This window comes from Heterocephalus glaber, unplaced genomic scaffold (assembly GCF_053883595.1).
Source record: "Heterocephalus glaber isolate CG9 unplaced genomic scaffold, H.glaber_assembly_v1.0 deba00001532, whole genome shotgun sequence".
Classification (NCBI taxonomy): Eukaryota; Metazoa; Chordata; class Mammalia; order Rodentia; family Bathyergidae; genus Heterocephalus; species Heterocephalus glaber.
Window position 1 is genome coordinate 13,825,485 of NW_028258330.1, and position 23,628 is coordinate 13,849,112.

Below are 23,628 nucleotides of genomic sequence, written 5' to 3' on the forward strand. Positions count from 1 at the left end.
TACCTTAGTGACTTCTGGATTTTCTGCCACCATGTAAGTGAAGCTGATGTTCACCAGATCTGTACCACTGCAGACACAGACTATCCGCCCTTCCAGATCATTTTCAGATCTTCCAACAGCTTCCAGAGCAGCCAGGATTTTGGGATCCTATAAAGAAGTAGACAAATAGGATAAAAAATATGTCAGTTCCCAAAACATGGAGGGGAGTACAGTAAAAGAAACCTACTTTTGATGTAAAAAATATACATAAGGGAAAAGGTTTTTTTCTCCCCCATCTAAAATGCTCGGTCTCACCTAAAAAAATAAAAAATAAAAAAGCTCAATGTGAAAGCTTTGGTTTCAATTCTCAGTACCATCAAAAAATTAAATAAGCACATAAATAAATGAGAAGAACTATAAAATTTCTGATTTAGAAAACTGGGTGTGGGGGTCTTCATTTAGATTTTTGTTTGTCATTACTGCAGGCCCCTGAATTGGGAGATGGGATGGGAAGGACTATGCTTGGGATGTGCTTGTGTCCACAAAGAGCCATGGAGCCTCTCACCAGAGGACAGTCACAGAGGTTTCCCATGAACAGACATGGCACTGCCACAGCCAGCTACCTCAGGTTATTCTAAAAAAAAAACGAGACTAATCACTCAAATAGCCTGCATACAAAGAGTGAATATTTTCATCTCCACAAGTGCATGGCATCCTCAATTGGAATGAAAGCTGTGAAAGTTTACCTTAATTCATAAGAAAAATTGTGCCTTTGTTCTCCAAAAGAACTCAGGAGGAAACGCCAACATATAGATACACAAAAAATTTACCTGACATAAAAGAGGACAGCTTAAAAACCAAAACAAAACAAAACAACAAAGTGAGGAATGTAACTTTGTTTTGAATGGCTAAAAACCTGCAGGGGTATTATGGAAAAGGAAATAAATTCTGTGCTAGAATATTCTCTGAAGAAACATCTTTGAAATTCCTAGCACAACTATGCAAATAGCTCCTTGTTCAAACAAATCAATCACTGTGTAGAAGACTGATTTATGTGCTGTGTTTGTTTTGGTTTTTCCCCTCCAGGTGAGTCAATGTCTGCGTGCACAGGTGCACAAACAGGGAAGTACCTGAGCCACATAAATGTCCCCTTCGACCACAGATGAAAAGTGAACCGCTGTGTGCTAAAAAGAAGCGAGCTTATACAATTAATTTCCAAGTAGAAGGAACTGTTTCTTTGGTTTTATGCAAGGCTCTTTGCAATCCCAACTTCGAATATAACTAAGGACAATACAGTCTAAATCACCCAACAGCTGTGAAGGAGAACATTTCTACACTGTGTCTATTCTTAATTCCCAGCTGATGACTTTAGGGCAGAAACAGATTAAACAATATACTGGGCAGCATTTCCAATCTATGTAAACGTGTGTTTAGAAGGACAACAAACACCCATCACAGGTACCTTAGGAATGGCTCCCAGCCGAATACTGTTGATGAGAGAACATTCTAACACTTGTCCTTCCTGAGAGAGAGAACATACAGTGGTGAGTTTAAATTCTGCCAGACCTATAGCACAAAACACTTGGCAAACATTTCTGATGATGAAGGAAACAATGATTAGCATTAGGTAAAAGAGGGAGTAAAAACCAAAGACCAACAATAATTATTTCAAATGAGCAGAAATAATTAAGACTCTAAACTTATCAGTATTTCAAATATTTATAAAAATGTAACTCTGGGTAATTATTTATAAAATGTTTATAGAATACTGTTACTTTTATATACAATAATGTTAATAACAATGTCTGTATATGATTAAATATAACATATAAGCTACTAAGTGAAAATAATGCTAACATATATAACTTCAATTTTACTTTTCTTAAATTACTCTCAAATGTTCATTAAATGCATATATTATCCTATGCATTAATTAAGTCCCAGAGTATAAGGAAATAAACACCATTTTAATATCCCTTTTACATTTCAGCTTGAATATCTTTTACTGGGAAATCTTCCTAACTCCTGAGATTAAATCATATCTGCCTGTTGTAGACTTATCTAACAATCTACATTTCTCTTTCACAACACTTGATGACTTGTAGCTACCTTTTTTAAATGCCCAACTTTGCTCCTATACTAGAAGCTATGAGGAGTAGAACAATGTCCTTGAATCCCTTCTATCTCCAGTGCAGGGCACATGAAAGCAGATTTGAAAAATTCTGAATGAATGAAAAGTGAGGGGTTCAATGCCCTTGAGAGGCCCTTGGTCTATCTCTTGAGAAATGAAATGGCTTAAACCAAAAGACAGCTCACTGCTCTGTGCCGTACCTTGCCTTCACTTTTCCAGGTCAGAAAGAAGCCGAACTCATCCACTTTGAAGAGGCAATTGGGTTCAAACACGTAGGATTCCTGTTAAAAAGAAACGTGTTGTTGTTCATGACTCACACATTTTGAATCCAATAAAAATTCAAATATCTCTGAACGTCTAAACAAAGAAAAATGAGAAATCACACCTTTGCATCCAGATTTTAATAACATTTCTTACGATATTATGGAATGTTTCATTTTGAAAACTCTTTGTATTTTTTTTCAATGAAAGACAGGTCAATTTAATATGGGATCTTCCTCTAGAACAAATATACAAAGAAACAATACTGATGTTCTAACAGTCATACAGAAGAAAGTTTCCCTAAGGTCTTGGAAGAAGCATTCCTAGGAGGAAGGACTTCCCAGTTCAGCCTCCTGACCTGGCCCATGCAAGAGAAATTCTGCCCTGTATGTAACAAATATGAAAAATTAGTAGCAATATGGTAGCAATATGTTCTCACAGGCCCTCCAGGTCAATCTGATGAAGCCTGAAACCAGCACTGTGGACTTTAATACCAGAAACTCAGTGAAAACTGCAGAATCAAAATTTTAATTGCAAAAGGATATCAGCCAACCTCAGGACAGCAACACAATTGTGCTGTATTTGCCAATGGATTTCTTCTCATTAGAAAAAGAGCACTACTATGTTTAGGAATTCCAGGAAAATTTTATGTGAATGAGAGAAAAAGTAGGTTCAGCACATGAGCCCTCCGTTACACTAAGACTTGGCACCAGTGCTTCAGTAAATCTGCGTGCTCTTCTCATGAACTTAGGAACCGGTCTCCTAGATAACTTCAGTAATAACAATTAGGAACCTGTCTGGCAAACATGGATCAAGACAGTGATTTAAAAACAAATAAATAGCACTTACAAGCTTAAGACTCTAAGGATCTTCAGACTCTTCATTTCAACCATGAAATTTATCTCTCTAAATTCCAAGGAAATAGCAACATTCATCAAAGTAAATCCAATGTCAAGATACCAGTCTTCTAGCAATGAATAAAACAAAGGCAAGGGGATGGTATGACCTCTGCCTTCAGAATCAAAACCCAGTTCTGCCATTTTTTTATTTAGCTTCTCCTAGATGAACCCTTTCTAAGTCTCAGAATCCTTGTCTAATGAATAGAAGTATTTACACTTCCCTTCTCACCTTTTGGATTTGTCACGGGAATTAAATGAGACAAGGAATCTATCTATCTATCTATCTATCTATCTATCTATCTATCTATCTATATATCCAAGTTCCAATTCAGTAAGTGGTAGCTCTCATCAATAGTGTATGGTTTAAATCTGCAACAAGGGTAGCAAATTACTACAAATATGAAATGTTAATATGTGACATTTTTGGCCCTCAAAATGGTACTTTTGGACAGTTCAACCTGTTTTAAAAATCTCAACCCAGAACTCAATTCTTTAGATGCATATCTCTGCCAGGCAAAGAGCACAGGATTTGCAGATACACAGTCTTGACCTGACACTGGTTAGGCACTTTTGAGCAGTCTGGCTAGGATACCTCAGGACACACAAATAATGAAGGACACACAAATAAGAGCAAGATCATTGGAAGGGTCTTCTATACCACACAAAATGCATTAGACATTACCAAAAAGGCCATGGGAGTCATATTATTACTAATAAATGAGAATTATCAACTAATTGATATATGAGAATTAATACATTTTAGAATATTTCCCAAGCAACATTCTTATGGTAATGAGGAATTTCAGTGCAGAATGTTCAAAAGTACAGCCTAAGGTGAATGGTGTTCACAGAACAGACCCACAATGAATCAGCTGCCATTATTTTTTATGAGCAACCTGTCACCTAATCCCAAATAAGGATTTGAAACAATCCATGGAATATATATATAACAAATAAGAATTTTTTTTTTCAGCTTTTTTTCGGGGGGGAGGCTGAACTTTCAGTTCCTTGATCTCAAGTACAATGATTTTTTTCTTCCTTTCCCTCTGGGTGCCAGAACTTATTGTGTTCACCTGGAAATGTTGATTTCTAACATCGTTTTTGAACCTTTTGATCTGGTCATGTAGGCCCTAGCTCTGGAGTTCTTCATTTTCTTTTATATTTATTTGACTTCTTCTTCTGCTCCTTTTACATCTTCCTCTACCTCTTTTCTTTCTTTTCCTTTCTTCTCCCTTCTCTCTTTTATTATTATTATTACTATTATTACCACTACTACTATTACTATTCTGTGTGTGTGTGTGTGTATCCGTGCATGCACATGCTCATGCATGCACTGAGTATTTGACTTCTTTGCAACTTTCTGTTCATTCTTCCTGATAATTTCTCACATCCATTAGACTCTTCCTCCTTTTCCTTTCATCTTTTCTAACTTTATCGCCATAACCCCGATATTATAATCACTCATTCTCAGATGCTCTCAACTTCCATCTCATTTTATGTCTTATTGACCAATAAACATGGTTCCCATCCTGTTCATATTGTATCACTGAACTGGATAAATTGAATTGTGTTGCTTTAGTTTAAATTCAGGACAATCTACCTCAAATAGATACTCAACCACTACTTTCAATGGTACATGTCTTTCTTAATTGGTAATCCACTCTTTGAGGAGACTGTTTCACTGCTTTTTAAAAAAACTTGGTCAGTTCCAGCCAATTACAGTACTTCATGGAGTCAGAAGACGCCACCAAATGGACACCCCTTGGCTTCTTCCTTCCTAACACTATGTGGTTTCTCCTACCAAAGGTCATCTCCCTCATTTCTGCTCTGGATCCAGTCCTATTCAAGCCACACAAGGACTTCAGAACTTTTTTTATCTCCACCTAATACATATTAGGTTTTGTTTTTTCATTACATCATACCCATCAGCACATAAGTATGTTCCGTTCTCATTTAACTATTCCATGTCTTTGATTCCCTTCAAAGCATAGTACCTTGAACTGTCAATATCCATTGTCTCTGAACCTCTTTTGCAGACTATGACTGACTTAATTTGGTTTTAATTTCTATTATCCTCTAAAACTTCTCTGGCTACTTTACCATGCTGCCAAATGCAATGCACACATGTGATTTGATCTCTGAGCACCTGGCTATTTTTCTTGAAATACTCTCCACTCTTGAAATTCTGGTTGTGTTCCATTCCCTGAACATTTCCTTCCTTTCCCTTGTGCACCCAACCTGTACATGTGCCCCAGAACTTGGTTCTGGAAATTGTCATTTCCACTATGTTCCTAGATCTCATTGAGTCTCATGGTTTCAATTTCATTTATTTATTGATGACTCCCAAATTTAAAAGGCCAATTCAATCCACTCTGAGTTCCAACTCAGATATTTAATGCTCTCCTGGATGTTTCCACTTGTTTATCTCAAAGTTAACATATTCATGTTTGAGTTATTTATTTCCTACCCTTTCCAAGCCTCTCCATCACAAGACTTCTTTAGTGCAATAAATGTCACTAGCATACTTGCTAGTGAAACTGAATCAACTTTGACTTTTCCTCATCCCTGCCTCTCCCCTCCATTATTAAGTCTACTTCATAGCACTTTCCACATATTTTCACTTTACTCCACCTCTACCAGCAGGACCTTGGTCTAAACAATCATCATCTCTCTTAGGGATTAATCTTTCCACTTCTAATCTTTCTTCCCACAACAGCCATATTGACACTTTGAAATTTCAGTCAATTCCTTCAAATCATAAACAAATGGATTCCCATAATATTTAAGTTACAATCTCAAATCCTTAGTGGTGGCCTAAAAGAACCTAGATAACCTGGATTTTTCAGATCACATTTCAGGCCATGCTCAGTTCCTCATTCTTCTGCTTTTCCACTATCATCAGAACTCTTTTCCTTGAACCTCTCGAACTTTCTAGCCAAAGGACCTTTGCACTTGCAGCCAGTCCTGCTCAAAAATATCTTCCTCCTTCCTTGGTAGGTGACTCCTCTTCATCCTTCAGGCTTTGCTTTTTTATTGCCTCTTCACAAAGGCTTCCTCCATCTCCACAATATGAGTCTCATTTTATTTTCTGTTGCAGTATCTTGATAATTCCTTGCTAGGATTAGAACCAGTGTGTAGTTATCCTATTTCTTTATTAGTTTATAGATTGGCTCCCATTCTAGAATGGAACCTTTATGAGAGCAGAGTCCTTAAAGCAGTCTTGTTTACTTTTGTGTTCCTAGCTCAAAACCATCCTAAACCATACTAAAACTAATTCTGTGACTAAAAAAAAAAAATGAATGAATGAATGAATGAATACATTTTTTTCAAATAAAATATTTTGCAGAAGGTCAATGTATAAAACAGACAAGTAAGAAATTGCTGGAATGGAGGTGATTACACTAGGCAAGAACCCTTCAGGGTTGGTCCTTCCAGGGCGTGTGGAGAGAATTACAAATGCAAGAGTCCTGCATTCAGGCTGCCTTCCTGGATGAACGGCCACTTTTTTTCTAATTCATGAAAACTCATTGTAGGGATCAGTGGAAGGGGAGCTTTGAGACACCTCGACACTTCGTGGGAATCCTTTTGAACCAGGAGCATCACTGCCCTTGCAAAGAAATGATTTTCAAAACAGGATAAGAAATTTGAGCAAGGAGAAGAAAATAAATAGAATAGTAAAATAAGGAAAAGGCACTTGCATAAGGCCTCACACAGAACAGGATGCCAATTTGGCTTTGGACTCCCTAACAACAAAAGCAAAAGGGAGGCCAAATATTTACCAGGTGCCCATCCAGTTCACAACATCACAACATATCAGTTGTTAGGAGAAAGGCTAGAACAGAAATTCTCCAGGAGTTCCTCACCAAAAGGTCATGTTTGACGCTAAAGACAAGGGGTAAAACAAAGCCCACAATAAGCTCATCAAGTGTAGCTGAAAAGCTTCAGACAAAATGTGTTCAAACTACCCATGAAAAATCAAAGGGCATATCTGAGAGCTATGCGACAATCAGCTGAAAAGAACTAGAACTTGACCTATTTAGATTTCTCTCCTCCTCCCACTAACAAACACAAAGCCCTACCTGACCCCCTGAAAGGGAAGGCATAAGATCTCTAATCTTTTTTCTTTTTTCCCGAACAGCCATTTTAAACTTCACACGGATATCTCTTGATCAAGGCTTGGCTATGGCTCCCTGATCAGATCAAAGCAGTAATATTGTAAAATCCCATGGTCAGGAACATTCTCCTCCTTCCCTGGGCACTGCAGGGAAGATGGTAAAACAAAGCTAGGTTCCTTCTGTTTTCCGAATCACTTTGCTTTGCAGTTAATAAATGGTAACAGAACTTTCCGGTAAAGAAATAAACCATAATAGAGTCTCTTCTAGGGGGCCCAGAATTTCAGTTCTTGCAGAACTCAGTTAAAATTCATAACGTCACTCCTAAGAGCTTGAGGACCTCTTACCTTATCTCTCCCAACTCTTTCCTCAGGCCACAGGAAGACAGGACTGGAAAGACCAGGAACTCACTTTATAAAAAATATTGAACAAATGCTGGCCAGAGGGCATTCAATTTGAGGCAAGAAGCATTACTTTTGCTGGGATTACTCTTGTAAGAAGTTATTTTTGGCCCTGGAATCCCTACTCTGAGGAGCTTGTGCTACTACAGGCTTATGGAGACACCTCCCATCTCAGCAAGTATATATTTAAGCTGTGTATTATTTTTAGTGTAAATTTTCCCCTGACATGAGCTGTTTCTACATTATTTGATATCACAATCTATCTTTCAAATATTCACATTAGTTGCAAATTGACTTAACGTAAAAATATATTTTGTTTTGATTTTAAAAGTTATTCTATTAAAAAAATTAATCCCCTTTCTTCTTTGAAGGAATGGCAGAGAAATCAGCAGGCTGAACACTGACTGAGGATCGTGTTTGGTAAGGTAGTTGATTTTCTTTCATTTTAGTTGTGGATTGTGGTTATTTCTTACCTTTCTGTCCTGTCCTTTCTCCCACCTTCATTACCCTTCACTAATTGCAAATCTCTATCTTTATAATATGGGGTTTGCATGAACAAATAGGGTATAGTCAAGCCTTACTACCAGCCAGGGACAGCTATTTTGGAATTTTTTTTTTTATAAAAGTTTTATGCACAAGCGCTAGGGCCCGAGTTTGATCCCCGGTATCAAAAAAAAAAAAGTTTTAACTCCACCTTATTTAAACCTTAGTGTTTTAGAAGTTGCTCTTTCATATTTGTAACTGCATGGGGTTGATTGGGACACAGAGAAAAGCGATGGCTTTTGCATTGCATCTTGTTGGTGGCGGATTCTTGAGCCTTTGGAGAAACAGAACCTTCACAGGACGTGGCGCTACACAATGGCTCTGGGGCTCTGGCCTCATAGCCAGAAGTTCCTGGATGCCTCCTTACAAAGTACCACAAGGAGAATCGTAGTAACAATGCTGATTAACCTCGCCAAGCTTCACTTTCTCTGTCTGAAATTGGGATATCAATCTTAGAGGGTTCCCAAAGAATTAAAGTTGAGAACATTTAAGTACCTGGGTCAAGGTGAATGATGTTAAAAATACCAATGGTTGCAATTGTGAGAAAACAGCTACTGTTGAACTTATGGCTCTTGCACACAGCACATCACAAATAACCATCTTGCTTCACTGACGCTTTAACTTCCGTCAGGTTAAGACTAGACTAACACTGTCCAATAGATTCTCTTGATGATGGCACTGTGCCAAATGTGCACTGCCTAGCATGGTCATCATGAGCCACATGGAGCTATGAAGCACTTAAAATGTGGGGTACACAACAGAGATGCAGTATTTTTAGTTTTAATTAATTTTCCTTTCAGTAGCCACTTACGGTTAGTTGTCACCATATTGGATAATGCAGTTTTAGAGAGAAGGGGAAAAAAAACATTCACAGGAGAGAGAACTGGATTTGAACCAATTTTGCTTATTTCAAAGACCATGCCCATTTTACTCTGCCAACCTTGACCAATCAGGTCAACCTTAACCCCTCTGGCTTTTCACCAAATGACCATCAGATGATCAATAAATGAACATGCCTAGGTAGATATCACCTCTGGGTATACATGAGGTTTACCCTCCTTGTTTCCTGGTTTGATATGAACTACAAGGAAGCAAAAAAGACCTTGACAAGGTTGGAGGAAAACAAGAGAAGTCTGAGTTTGGAAGGTATCTTAGGGGATCTTGTCTAACACAAATTGCAATGTAATCTACTACCTTCAAAAGAGACCTCATAGACCTGGGAAGCACAAACTCTTATTAACTGTTTAAGTCAGACTAGATAATACCTACTTCATAGGTTGTCTCTAGGTATTAATGAGCTTCATAAAAATCTGAACCAAGTAAATTATTATTGATTGTTAATATAATGGCAGTGATATTATTAGTGTTGCTAATATTATTAATCATCAAATAAATAAATAAGGTAAATACCACCATCCCTGTTGTACAGATGGGAAAATCAATCTTAACTGAGTTAAGGCAAGTCATCTAGGAGGACAGATATAATATATAACGTGGGGCAGAGGAGCATTTGTATTTTCACAGGGAATCCATTTCTGTTCTATGCATCATAACAAAGAACAATGGGCCTAGTGTGTGTCTATTTCCACTGATCCAGAAATCAAATCTGGGCACAAGGAAAACCCAGAGTTGGTACAATTTCACTGAATTGGACTCACTGAAAGTTGGGTCTGTTCAACTTGGATCTGTTCTTCTCCCACCTTAGCCATCTCTCTCCACCCAAGCCAGCCTCAGCAGACACTCAGGCCATGAATTTCTGCTTTCTCTTTTACTTTAAAGTAAAGATGATAAATCACTGGTACTTAGTTTGTAAGGTTAAATTTTAAGATGCTAAACTCTTGGTAACTGTTTCTTTGTCCTTCTCTCTCCCCGAAGCATCCCCTATGTGGTTATCTTGAAATAAAACCTGACTGATTAACAGAGACATTGTGCACTGTAAAGGATCATGAGGTGGAGTCCTTGGTTCTTGCCATAGAACACTTGAAGAGATGATTCCTAAAATATTCAATAACTTCCTTTCATCTTGCAGAAGGAAAATGAAAGTTAACAAAATATGTCTTCAAGGGGCGGAGGTAGACTCACTCAAAGAAACTTTTTTGTATAACTGATATTGTGAAATAGGAAGAAAATGTCTAAAGGAGTAGGGGAAGTGGGAGGAGTAGGGGAAAGGAAAGGGAAAAGAAAAAATATAGGAGAAGGAAAAATAAATAGGGAACGGTGGAGGGGGTGAAAGGAGGTCAGGGAATAGGAAAAAACAAGAACCAAGATACATCATGTAAAGGTACAAGATCCCAGTGATGAACATAACTGTATTGTATACCTAAAATGGACCAATAAACTAAATGGAAAAACAAAAAGAAAATTTTTTTGTCAGGAAAACTGTCACAGTTGTCAAAATAGTTGCCTTAGTAAATAAAATAGGACAAATTGAAGGGGACCAAATTATTCAGAACTACGCAGGCAGATAAACAGGATTTGTAGTAAACACATACAACAAATATTAAAATCACATTTGGCACCTCTCCCACATTTCCTCCAAAAAAATTCTAAGAATTTTTGCACTTTGTAGACACACTTGAAACATGACTGCAAGCTGATAAACCCTTGTTTTAAGCAAAGCATTTCTAATTAAAATAGTTTGTTCCTGAAAAATAAATTAAACCCAGTAATTTACAGAGGACATACATCTGAAAAGGCAGGTCTAGGAAGGAACACTTTATTGCCATATGGACATCCCTATGTTGAATAGAATCATTGAAAGGAAAGGAATCTCAATGGCTTTCATGAAATTTCTCTTTCCATGCATTCATTTCCCACTTAAACAATGCAGCTTTGGAAAAATGCTTTCTTCACAACAGTTCATGATAAGGTGATCCCTTTACATTTCTGTCTTCCAGAATGGCTTATATTTGGGTCTCAAAGATACACAGTCCCCACTGGCACTTAAGGCCAAGGCTCGCGTTTTGCTCTGTCTAAAAGAAATGCAGCAATTCTGGCACATCATTCAGGACCACTGCTACTGCCTCAGGAAATCTGTAGGGAGCACAGCCAGCCCTCAGATCATGGCAGCATTGTCCTGTAGGCTTAGTGTGCAGCCCTCCCACTGGAAGAAGGGGACACTCATCCCCAGGGCCACTGAGACACCCACTCCAAGGCAGAGCTGGAAGCATGAGAGATGAGGGGAGAAAACAAAGGGAAGCAGAATCAGGAGAAGGCAGGGAGAGTCTCTAAATCATGCTGCAGGCACCTGCAAGAAGATAGGACAGAGGACTGGGGACAAAGCATTTGGGACTGCAGTACAGCTTTATGGACAGCTCTGCCTAGGAGCAGGGAACAAAGAGCACCATCTGGAGGAGCCTCACTTGGGCTTGAAAGACGGCTCCAGTATCTGCCATGCTCAGAGCAGGAACCAGGTAAGGGTGGATTCTGCCACAGCAGGAGGCTGAGTGCAGGCCTCCTGGCAAGCATCCCTTGGGAGATTTAAACCATATACTTCTATGGCTAAAGTGGGTGGTGGCTTTTGATAAAACTTTCTCCAGGCCTGGAAAGAGCATCTTCAGCTCCAGTTCCTTGTTTTCTTTAAAAATTAGGAACTATTTAAGCAGCAATATATTTTAGTCTTAGATATGTAACTGGTGGATCTTAGGAGGTCCTCATGAAATACTTACTTTGTGATTGTTATGGTTTGGGTCTAGATGTCCCCCCAAGCTTCACGTGGTCATAGGCCCTAGCTACAGTGTGTGAAGCTGTAACTGATTGATGATGCAATGCTAAGCTCAAGGGCACTAGGATTAAGGGTGTGAGTGCTACCCACCCTAAGTAGTCTGAACAAGATTAAAAAAAGGCAGGGAGATGCTGATGCTGTTAAAACCTCTTGTTACCTTTGCTGTCTTATGTGTGCCATGTTGTTTCTCCTCTGCAATGCTTGTTTGCTATCCCAGCCTTGGAGCCAGCTGATTATGGGCTGAAACCTCTATGAACTGTGAGCCAAATAAACCCCTTCCACTTTAACTTTGGGTGTTGGGTATTTTGACTCAGCAATGAGAGAAAAGTAACAGGGATGAATGAATTCCCTACTGGACATAACAGTGAATAAAAGGCTTATTTTCTAGGGGGATTTTGGTGATGAACAATAAAAAAATAAATATTGGGTAATAATAGATCTGAAGATAAAAAGTAATCCCAGAGAGCGAAGGGCTAGTGTATGAGGGAGAGTAAGATGATCAAGGAGGCTTTGTGCAGGAAGTATCATTTAAGCAGAGTCTGAAGGAGAGTGAGGGGAGAGTGAAGTGAACTAAAATGAATGATGATGTGAGAGAGAGAGAGAGAAACAAGTACAAAGGCCCTGCAGCCACAGTGTGCCTGGTGTGTTGAGGGAATGTCCATGGGACACTGAAGTGACTGACAGATCATGTAGAAGACTTGTAGACCACACAAAGGATGCAGGCAATTATCCTCAAGAGATAGGAAATGATTACAGGTTTAAACCAGAAGAGGAGTGTACTCTGATTCATCTCCTAACAAAGATCCATCTTATCTCTTTCAATGGCTATGGAAACTAGGACTACTCCCATTTGTTGAAAAGAAAGTTATGTTGGGTGTAGTGGTGCAGGGCAGTAATCCCAACACTTGGAAGGCTGAGGTAGAAGGATGGCCATGAGTATGAACCCAGCCTAGGCTATATAGTGAGTTCAAGGCCAACCTGAACTACATAGGAAGACCCTGTCTCAAAAAAAAAAAAAAAAAAAAAAAAAAGCAAGCTATGGTTTAGTGCTTAGTGGATCAAAGACTAAGTCAAGGTCATATTTCTAAGAAGCAAAGCCAAAATTTGAACTATTTCTGTTTGTGCCCATGCCCTTACCAAGTCTGTATATTTTAAGCTTTCACAAAGAGCTCTTTGGCAAAGGTTTTATGCTAATTATTACTTAGTGCAAAAAAAACCCTTTCTTTTATTTCAAACAATATCCTGGCAACTTGGCTGATGAGCATTCAAAAACTTGGCTCTTTTATGCATCCCACCAAAGTGCCAAGGGTCACTTGCCCTAGGTATTTGGGAAAAGCAGGCTGAAGCAGGATGGCAGGGAAGTGCCCTTGAAGCCCATGACTGCAGTGGGAAGAGTGTGGTGGGGTCAGGACACCTGGGAAGATACACCAGCTCTTCTCTGTAGCTTCAAGAAATGCTTTTGCCAGTGCACCCTCTCAGAGGTTTAGTGACTGAGTTTTAGTGATCATAATGGAGAGGTATTGGAGCTCTTTAGGCAATTGCACTTAGGGGCAATTATATACAAATAACTCTTCCATTCTTATATTTCCAAAAGAATTAGATTAAAACTTTAGCTGTGCAATCATTATGCTCTAAAACAAATATAGTAAATGGCGAGTAAGATAATTAAACAGATCTTTGGTTCTAGCTTCCATTGTTGAATTGGAGAAACACTGCTTTTAATTATACTGTTTTTACATTCATATATATCTTCAAAAAGTGTTTTTTTTTGCTTGGCAGGCATTCTATCATAAAAAACGTAGGTGTGCTCTTTATCAGTACACCAGTTCTGGAGATGGGCTCATCACTCAGGATGTCAGGAGGCAATTTTTTAAGGAGTCTAAGCTTCTCTCTCCTCATCTGTAAACTCTGGAAAAGAATCTCACTTAATCCTCCCAATCACCTGAGCATTTGAAGAGACTGATGTCGGCACTTTGCCCTGTGTCTGGCCCAGGGAAGAGCTCAACAGAATCTACCATGCCCGACCTAGAAGAATAAAACTCTTTTATTAAATAGTTTTTCATCCTTTTATCAGCACTCCCTGGCTAAAGGAGATTTGGTCTAAAGAACTTTAAATGGATTTAATTTTTGTTCCTTCTAAGTAATAAATCTAAAACACCTTCCTCGATCTGTGCCTAGCAGTTCTCACACTTGAGCTGCATCACTAGAATCCCCGAGAGAGCTCCCGAAGCACAGACTGCTGGGCCCCACCCCAGACTCTCCCATTCTCTGGGGTCTGATACTGTGCATTTCTCATAAGTTCAGAGGTGCAGCTGATACTGCCATTGGGGACCATGCTTGCAGAAACAAGGTAGCCCGGCTGGTGGGGAAGCTTTGTGCTCAGCCTGTCCCTAGCCTAATGAACCTTGAGCAATGTGCTTAAGCATTTTAACCCTAGTTTTGTAGATTGGAGGGTGAGCATACAATAAGGACCTGCTTAACAACTGAGTTGTTATAAGGCTTAAATGAAACAATATTTGTGCACAGTTCCCCAAGCATAAAGTCCAGCACCTGGAAGGAGCACATCATGGTAGATATTTCTTCTGTGAGGACTGAAAACATTCTGTGATGGCTAATTTATGTATCAGCTTGACTGGGCTAAGGGATGCCCAGAGAGCTGGCAAAACATTATTTTGGGGTGTAACTGTGAGAGTGTTTCTAGGAGAGAGACAATCTGTGCTCAGCCTTGCAGATAGGCACCACCTAACCTGTTGAGGCCTAAATAGAACAGAATGGTGGAGGAAGGGTGAATTCACTTTCTCTATTTGAGCTGGGACATCCATCTTTTTCCGCTCCCAGACACTGCTGCTCCTGGTTCTCAGGCTTGCAGACTTGGACTGGAATGCAACACACTACTGACTCCCCTGGCTTTCATTCCTTCAGGTTGGGAGGGGAACTTCATCCCTGGCTTTCCTGGACCTCCAACTGATAGGCAGAATTTCCTGGGAATTCTGTCACCATAATCATGTGAGCTAATCCCTCATACAAAACCTCTTCCTGGATATTCGTATATTTTGTTAGTTCTGTCTGGAGAATGCTACTACAGTACCATGTCTAAAAGTACCAAAACAACAATAATAAAAATAGTTGCTCATAATTTTGAGGAACAGAATTAACTCACATGAAGTTGCACAAGTTTAAAAATGCAATCTTATTACTCAAGAAGCAATTTCAAAATTATTCACTTTAAAATATGCTACATAGTTCATCCGACTGTTGGTTTGTTCACACTTGAATGAACTCTATTAATTCAATGGCTGCACCACATGCATTTACAGAGTACAATTCCAAAGAGAATATGCAAAAAGAATAAAGCCAGGGAGAATTTTGGGCCTCAGCACCACTCAGCCTGGAGACCCATGAGGCTGTACTCATCAACTCTAATTAAAAGGATGTCCTGGCCACTAGCATCCTGGTCACTGGCAGCATAGAAGTGTGGTTTGAAGTAACTGATATCACATATTTTCTCATTTAGATTGCAGGCTGAAAAGACACCATACAGAATCCAGCACTTTCAGTTTACCATTGGAGATTTAACTAAATGCTTCAGCATACTACAGTAATATTTAGATGCTAAGTAGCTCAGCCAGTACCTTCTATTTTAATGTTATTGACTCATTGTTTGTTTTGTTCTCATGAGCACCTTGTAAATCTAATGCCACCCCAGACTTCCTTTCCTAGCTTCCTAATGGATGCATCTCACGTCTTCCCAACAACAATCTGTCCTTCCTGCAACCTTGAAGCAGGGATCTCAACTCTTAAGAGTTTTCCACCAGACTGACTCAGACACTATTTCATGGGTGAGATGCTTCTCTTCCTCTGGGAAATAGAATTATTTTCTACCTTTATGAAGAAATGAAGAAAAGCAATCCCAAAGGAACTTTGCAGAGAGGGAAGGAATGCAAAAACAAGAAGAGCAAGCAAAGCAAAGAAAGACAAGGGGATTCTGTTTTGTGTCGAAAGCTGAAACAATGATCTTTTGAGGAAAGGAAAAGGAATGAAGGATGACTGAATTAAAAATATAACAACAAGGTCATAAGAGAAAATGAGGAGCTAGACAAAGTGATTACTTGAAATTAAAATTACTTCATCATTAGCATTAAAACTAATTTGTCATCATGTTTATATGGCGTCATTCGTCCTTATGGTAGATGTCTGTAAACTCCTGCCTTCGGGTCAAAGCTAGTCTGCTTCCTGTTTCTGCAAACACAACTTCATGGAAACACAGCCCATTCACTTATTCACACTCAAGTTATGTTCTAGGGCTGCTTTTGTGCTGCAGTGGCAAAGTGAAGTAGCTGTAACTGCATGGCTAACAAGACCTAAAGCACATCGTATCTGGTTCTGCATAGAAAAAAATGTGTTAAAGTTTGCTTGATGCCTTGTCAACATGAGATATACTGCTGCATAGGGAGGACCTAAGGTAACTAAGGTTATTTACAGAAAGGTCACAATCCTCCACCCTCCCTGCATCTACACCCTGTGCAAAGGGACTTTTCATCTTCTCCCGTGAAAGAATGGAGTGTGCCTCCACACCGAGTTTGTGACTTGCTGTGCCCTACAAGAGGTGGCACAAATTGGTTACAGCCAAGAAACAGCTAGCTCCATCTGCCTGGAAGAGGACGACAAACCAGGTAGGATGGAAATGAAACAGCTCCTAGTTGACCCAGCAAACTTTAATATCTGTCCATGCACCCATTCCATTGTATTGACATCACAATTCTTGGACCACACGGTCACTGTCTTGAATCTCTGAGCTTTAGAGTAAGTTATTAAGCAGCAAAACTTGATGTGCTTATTAACAATAACTGAGTCCTTTTTAAACCCTTATTTCTCCATATTCTCAACACATGCCCTTTCCTCCCTTTCTCATTGCTTCTTTCCAGACTTGAGGTCATGCCTCTCAGGGGGGACTTAAACCTGGCTCAGACATGTCCTCTGTGCCTCCCTGTAACTCTGCCTTGCAGTCAGTCAAGCCTGAGGTGTGGTAACTCCTCCCAGGAAAGGAGTCTAAAGCATCGTACCTTTCCCTGGGCTTAGCAGTTTTCAAATCTGAGCTGATCATCAGAATCCCTGGAAGAGTTCCTGAAGCACAGACTGCTGTATCCCACTCCTAAAGCTCATTCCAGGACTTTTAGATTCTTTCATGCATCGATTTCTAGATCTGTCTGTGCAACTTAGCATCCTTTGTTGGGCCTCATATTTAACATGCATTGTTCCCACCAAGGGCCCCAAAAGTGGCTCTTTCTTCCTCTACCTTACACACTAAGAAGCATATAAGGATATAGAGTGGGTCTGTAAACTTGATCTGAAATTGCTCTTCTAAGCTCATCCACAAATAAAGGAGCACATGGGTATCAGAGATCCACACGGCAAAAACCCAAGATCATCCTCAACCTCTGCTAATGATCTAACTTCTCCCCCTAATCGGAGGCAGAGAATAAAAAGTATGAGAAACCAAAAGCCATTTTACTACCAGAAACTTTAGAAGTTGATAATTAGGAGCCTGACTGATTACTGATTATCAGAACTGATGTATAACAGCTCTTTACAATACGCAACAGTGCTCTTTGAGTTAGTGGCTGAACTTTATATTCACTCTGGTTAAGCATTTGGAACACAACGAAACAAGTATGATCTCAGTAGTGGTGGGACCTTCTCTCAGAAGAGGCCTTCACACACAGGGTGTCTCACACTCTCCTACGGGGAACCTCTGTCATAGGTATATTGTTTCCATTTGAGAGAAGATCATTGTTCACTCAAACAAGTAAGGCACTTGCTTAAGGTCATAACTTGAAAATGTCAGGGTCATGGCTCAAACCAAAGTCTTTTGTCTTCAAGTCCACTTACTTTCTGGAACTCTCCAAACCACACATGCCTTTCCTTAAACATGTCACACTTAGATGACAAAGAGCTCTAAACTGGGGGCATGAAAGCCCAGATAACATTGGCAATACTGTTATTTTAAAGGCTGGCTTAGAGAAAGTAATTGGTCTGGATGCTTTTGCAAAAGCACCTGGCAGATGCCAACTCTCACTGCTTTGGGCTGTTTCAGCGTTTGGGCCAATTGATGCAGTGTTCAGGGGCCTAGCCACAACTGTATCACCAGAGGAAGAAGTCACAGGACTCTAATGACAAGAAAAGTGACCAAAGGCAGGTGGCTATAGAATCAGAATCATTAAGTACAACACTGAAGCTCTTTGGACATGTCTGCCTCCACATCTCCTAGATTCTAGGGCAGAGATGTTAAGAAAATGGCTTGTGAGCCCCAGAGACATAGCTCAGTGGTAGGGTGCTTCAGTACCATGTGCATGGCCCTAGGTTCAATCCTCAGTACTCCAAAACAGCCATAACAATAACCCACAACCTTTTATTTTGTGGAGCTGGGTGTAGTGGGACTATCTGCAGTCCCAGCTACCAGGGAGGCTGAGGCAGTAGTCTCACTCGAGCCCACCATTTTGAGGCCAGTTTAGGCAACATAGCAAGACACTATCTCAAAACATAAGTAAGAATGAAAATTGTCTATGGAGACATAGCTAGAAAGAGGAAGGATTAAAAATAAATTAATCTTCTTAAAGTCCTAATGTTCCCCAAGTTTTGGGGCTCTGCTATGGTTTGGATCTTAACTGTCCTCAAACACCCAGGTGTTAAAGGCTTGGTCCTCAGGGTGGCACTACTGCGAGGTGAAGGACCTTCTGAAAGGTGGGATCTAGTGGGAGGCCCTAGGGTCCTTGGGGTGGGCACTTGAGGAGGGTTGTGGGACCCTGGTCCCTTCTGTCCTTGTTCTGCTTCCCAGCCTTGAGCTAAATAAAGGAGTTTGCTCCACCACATACTCCCTGCCACTGTCGCCCAGCTTTTACCTTAGTTCTTGGTCAAACTGGTTCCTTCTTATCATTCAGCTGTCGAATCAAGTGTCACCTCCTGAGTAGAGCTGTCCCTTAACACTGAACCCACACCACTGCCCACTCCCAACTCTTCAGTGTCCGCCTCTCTGATCATTCCTTTATTAGTATAATTATATCCAACACTACCAGAAACTTATTGCTCACTTCTATGCTCACGGGTTTACTGCCCATCTCCTGCTACTGGACTAAAAAATCCTCAAAGCCTGAGACTTTGTCTTGTTCACTAGCTTATCTCAGTCCCACAGAACCATGGCCGGCACTATTGATTAAGTGAACATACTTATTGAAGCTGTAACTGGCAATGACTTTATGAAAAATATCTTCTATATTTTCCAATCTACTCCAAATTTCATCTAAGAAAATGCTTTCTCATTTGTTTCTTCAATACCTTATAATATAAATGGTATAAGTAATGATGGCTCTGGTAAAATAAAGTATATTTCTGAATCACTTAAGGTCAGAGATAGTCAATATTATTTAACATTATTAACCTGTAACACAGGTTGTTGTTGTAGCATAATGACTTTAGTGAAATGATTTCTGCACAATATACAGAATTTGTAATCTATACATATAACTATGTACATTTACATTCTTACCTTTAATTATAATTATTCTGATTGTGAAAGCTCCCCCACAAATCTGTCTGCATAAACAGGCTTTTAGGCCAGCCTGATGAATCCACAATATCACCTTCTACCCACATTTGATCCACTCATGCTCCACTTACCATGCAACATACACAGCATCAATGATATTGCACATGATAATCCTCTAAAACAGTGGTTCTCAACCTTAGCTGGATATTATATTTATCTTCACCTATTCCTAAGAAACAATAATTCCTGAGCTCCAAACCAAACCAACTCAGTAACATGTAGGACAGAGCGAGCAACAGAAGTATTTGAGGAAAGCTATCCAGGTGATTCTCAAACAGACAGACTGGAGGCTGAGCTTTAGGGTGCTGGCTGAGGTCCAAACAGCAGCCTTCAGAGTCCTGAGTTAATCTTGCATCATTCCCATGGTAGGGAGACCCACTGCCAAACCTTGCTGTAAGTCTAGAAGAACTGATTAGCATAAAACATCTCTTCCTAAAACAGAGTACTTCAGCTTTAAAATCATTCTCTTCCTGGAGGACTGCAGTGTCACCCACTGCAGAGCCTGGGGGCAGGGGGTGGTGGTGGTGGTTGTGAGGACCCCATTGTTTACCAGGTGCCAAGAGTTGCCCTGGGAGTGGAGGACTGAGAGGAAAAAGTACCCATTTGCTTATTTCTTAGAATTTTTTGTGAATAATCCCTGTCCGCTTAATTATTTTTAATACTTCTTGTGAACTTTATGATACACAAAGTGTTTCTTCGATAATACGGAAGATTTAATATTAGATAAGCACCATTTTTGGTTTTAGTTTCTCCACCTCAGGTGAAAAAACAACTGAAATGTCATCCAGCAAGGTAACACCCCCACCCTGCCTTCACTTTGCTTGGCATGGGAGCTGCCTGTCTTGTGTGGGAAACCCCATCCTCATTTCACACTTGTTTTCTCTCATTTTCTACAATGAATAGGTTAGAAAATTCTCTGTTCCTTCCCAAACTCAAAACCGCCCCTATTTTCCATGCGTCTGACCAACAGGCCCTCGGGTCCATTCCCTACCCTCCCACTACGGAACGGGGAATCCAGGCACATCTCCTTTTCATCTCCTTTCAGACCCGGCTGAAAACCCAGTAAAGGTTCCTTGTAGTTGTCAGGATTTAACACCAAGGCCTTGGGCTTGAGAGTAAAGCCATTTAAGGTGTGGCGGGTGCATGTATCTGTGGCTTCAGCCTCAAGTCTCCACGATCCTACTCTCCACGCACGCTGGACAAGCCACTTTCCCAGCATAATGTACTGTGGTACCCAGGCCCTTGCACAAGCTTGAGCCTCAAGCCTCATCCGGGCTGTGCTCTGATTGGCTGGCTGACTTCTCAGTCAAGACAGCGGGAGGAAGACCTCCTCTCTTAGGTTGCCTGGGCCAGTTGTGGGCCAGGAACTGTGGGCCCCTTCTTTTCTAAAAGGAGGGACACATTCCATCACCTTCTGCATCACAACAGAATGGGGGAAGGCAGAAAGTAGAAGGTGGAAGGGCACCAGGGGTCAAATGCTATTGGCCTGGAGTTTCAGATTGAGAAGCCTGAATGTCCTTTGGTGGATAATAAAGCGGCTTCTCAACCTTTCAGTTTTGTTTTAAATGTTCAATTATGGTAGGGGCTGGAGCTGGAGAAAAGCAGAACTAATGTCAAGACAGCCTGCAACTGAACCAGGTACATGAATTCCTAAATTCCTTGGGATAAAAGTAGACAGTGAACTCAGTTCGGCTCATTTTTCCTGCTTTCCTCCTACTTCAAGTTTAAATTTTCATATTTTTTGTTTTGTGCTTTGCTTTTAGCTCTTTTTACACTTTAAGTAGTAGACATAAGCTCTATTTTCTGCAGGAACTCTCACTGAGCATACAAGCCCTCCTGTTTCTTTTGTGCTTTCCCAGTGCCTTTCCAACAGTTGTCTTCACCCTTAGTTTCCACATAAAGTTAGTAGTTTTTGTGTTCTGTTTGGTCAATAATAGTTTGATTCTAAAAGTTAAAAAACTATTAAGTATTATCATCATCATAATGGTTTGTAAGTACTTTCCAATATAAATACAACCCGTTACAATTCTAGGCTTTGCTCTTTCAGCCCAGTATACATATTCTGTAGATACAAAGTAAATTACCCAAAGCTTGAAAATAAGATAAAGGATAAATTTGCTTTCTGGTTTTGTTTGCTTATTTAAGTACATATATTTCCTTACAAGTTTATGCAAGAGGGCAGAGCTCAAAAGAGTCTGGAGAAAAGAGTCTGAGGTCCAAGGAGGACAAAGGCTCAGAAGGAGAAGGAACTAGAATTTTCCTCCTTGATTTGAAAGGAAAAATTTGAGTTTTAAAAATAGTGCATCTGGAACAAAGGAGAGAGTGAATTGGAAAAGGACAGGGTCGGGGAGTGAGCAAGATAGGAAAATAAAGAAACAAAAACATAGTTCTTGATGAAGGACTGGGACAAAAGAACACAGAGACAGCATTAGATACCAAAGTGGCTAGTGGAATTTATTCAGTGAGATTTCTGATTTCTAATCTTTTTTTTTTGTCAGTACTAGTATGGAACCCAGGGCCTCGTGCATGCTAGGCTAGCACTCTGTCAAAGGCTATATCCCTTGAATTTTTTAAATTGCTTTTTCTGTTGTTTTGTTTTGTTTTGTTTTGTTTTGTTTTGGTACAGGGGATCAAACTCAGGACCTTGGGCTTCCGAGGCAGGCAGCAGAAGCACTGAGCTAAATCCCTGGCTTTAAATTGTATTTTGAAACAGGGTCATGCTATATTGTCCAGGCTGGCCTTGGACTTGGCGATCCTTCTGGCTCAGTGCCCTAGGTAGCTGGGATTGGAGGTGTGCACCACCATGCTCAGCTTCTGATTTTTAATCTTAATGTGTTCCTGCTGTGTGCTGCAATTCTCCTCAGCAGCCACCAAATCATGAGTAAAAATCTGTTTCACACAAAATCCTTGGGTTTCTGGGATTTGATGATATAATGGGTTTCAGGAGTGGAACAGCTTGGATTCAGCAGCAGACCAGGAAACTGGGTGGTAAAAAGGCTTCGGAGGACAACAAGAAACACTGAGGGAGTGTGAGTATCTAGGGCCTCCAGGAAGAGCAGAACAGCTAGCACTGGGTCCTCTTACTTATTTTGAGACAGGGTTTCCTAAGTTGCCCAGGCTAGCTTCCAACTTGTGATTCTCCTGCCTCCGCCTCCCCAGTAGCTGGGACTACATGTGTGTGCCAACACGCTTGTCCTCTTATCAGTCTTTTCACATGAATATTAAAGGAAAGTCAGGAAAATGGCTGAGTGAGATATTTGGGTTGCATGTGTTTCCAAAAGCTTTACTGTCTCTCCTTTCTGCATGAAAGAATTATCTGAAGAACCAGTATTAAGTATCACTCAGAAAGCAAAACATTTTGCATTTAAGTAACTTTGAAGTCAGGTAGAGTTAGGGACACACAAACTTGAAAGTGGCATGACAACACAATGAAATGCTGCCTCACGAGCTGCTGTGATGTGTTGTTTCTGAAAATTTGGCTGCCTCAAAAGAATACCTCAGTAATGCAGAAATAACAAAATACTGCTTCCGCTATAGATATAGAAACTTTTTGAAAAAACAACAGCTATTGAACATTTTTTTTTCATGATCTTTTGAATGATCATTCACCACTTAAATTACTTCCACGCTTTCTTTAAATGAGTACATGGCACATTGTTTAATGTTCACCTGCTACTTCAGGTTACAGTGATATATTAGTCATCATAAGAGGCTGAGGACATTTGTGCACCTTCCTGAGATAGTCTCTTTGCTATGCCACTTCTGCGATGGGTTTTGTTTTCTCTAATTCCCAGTCTTCCCATTGGTTATTAGCTATCATCTTTCAGTGCTATTCATGTGCAAATTGTAGAAACAAACCTCATCTACTTACATTTTTGCAAATATTTTAATGGTTGTAGCTCCAATGAACTGCATTTTATAGAACTGGGAAATGATAATAAAAAGTGGCTGTCATCCAGCCTGAAATACTATTTG

The 23,628-nt window shown here is 40.0% G+C and overlaps 1 protein-coding gene across 30 annotated transcripts in view; it reads right to left on the minus strand.

Annotated features, from left to right (window-relative positions):
- Plcb4 (phospholipase C beta 4) overlaps positions 1–23,628 on the minus strand; it is a 384,134-nt gene that overhangs the window by 125,667 nt on the left and 234,839 nt on the right. For all 30 annotated transcript variants that reach the window (XM_087188652.1, XM_087188653.1, XM_087188650.1 and 27 more), the window contains 3 exons: positions 2,311–2,391; positions 1,442–1,501; positions 4–147 (listed from right to left, as the gene is read on the minus strand). In XM_087188652.1, coding sequence (XP_087044778.1) covers positions 4–147; positions 1,442–1,501; positions 2,311–2,391 — 285 coding nt within the window. The remainder of the gene's footprint in view (positions 1–3; positions 148–1,441; positions 1,502–2,310; positions 2,392–23,628) is intronic.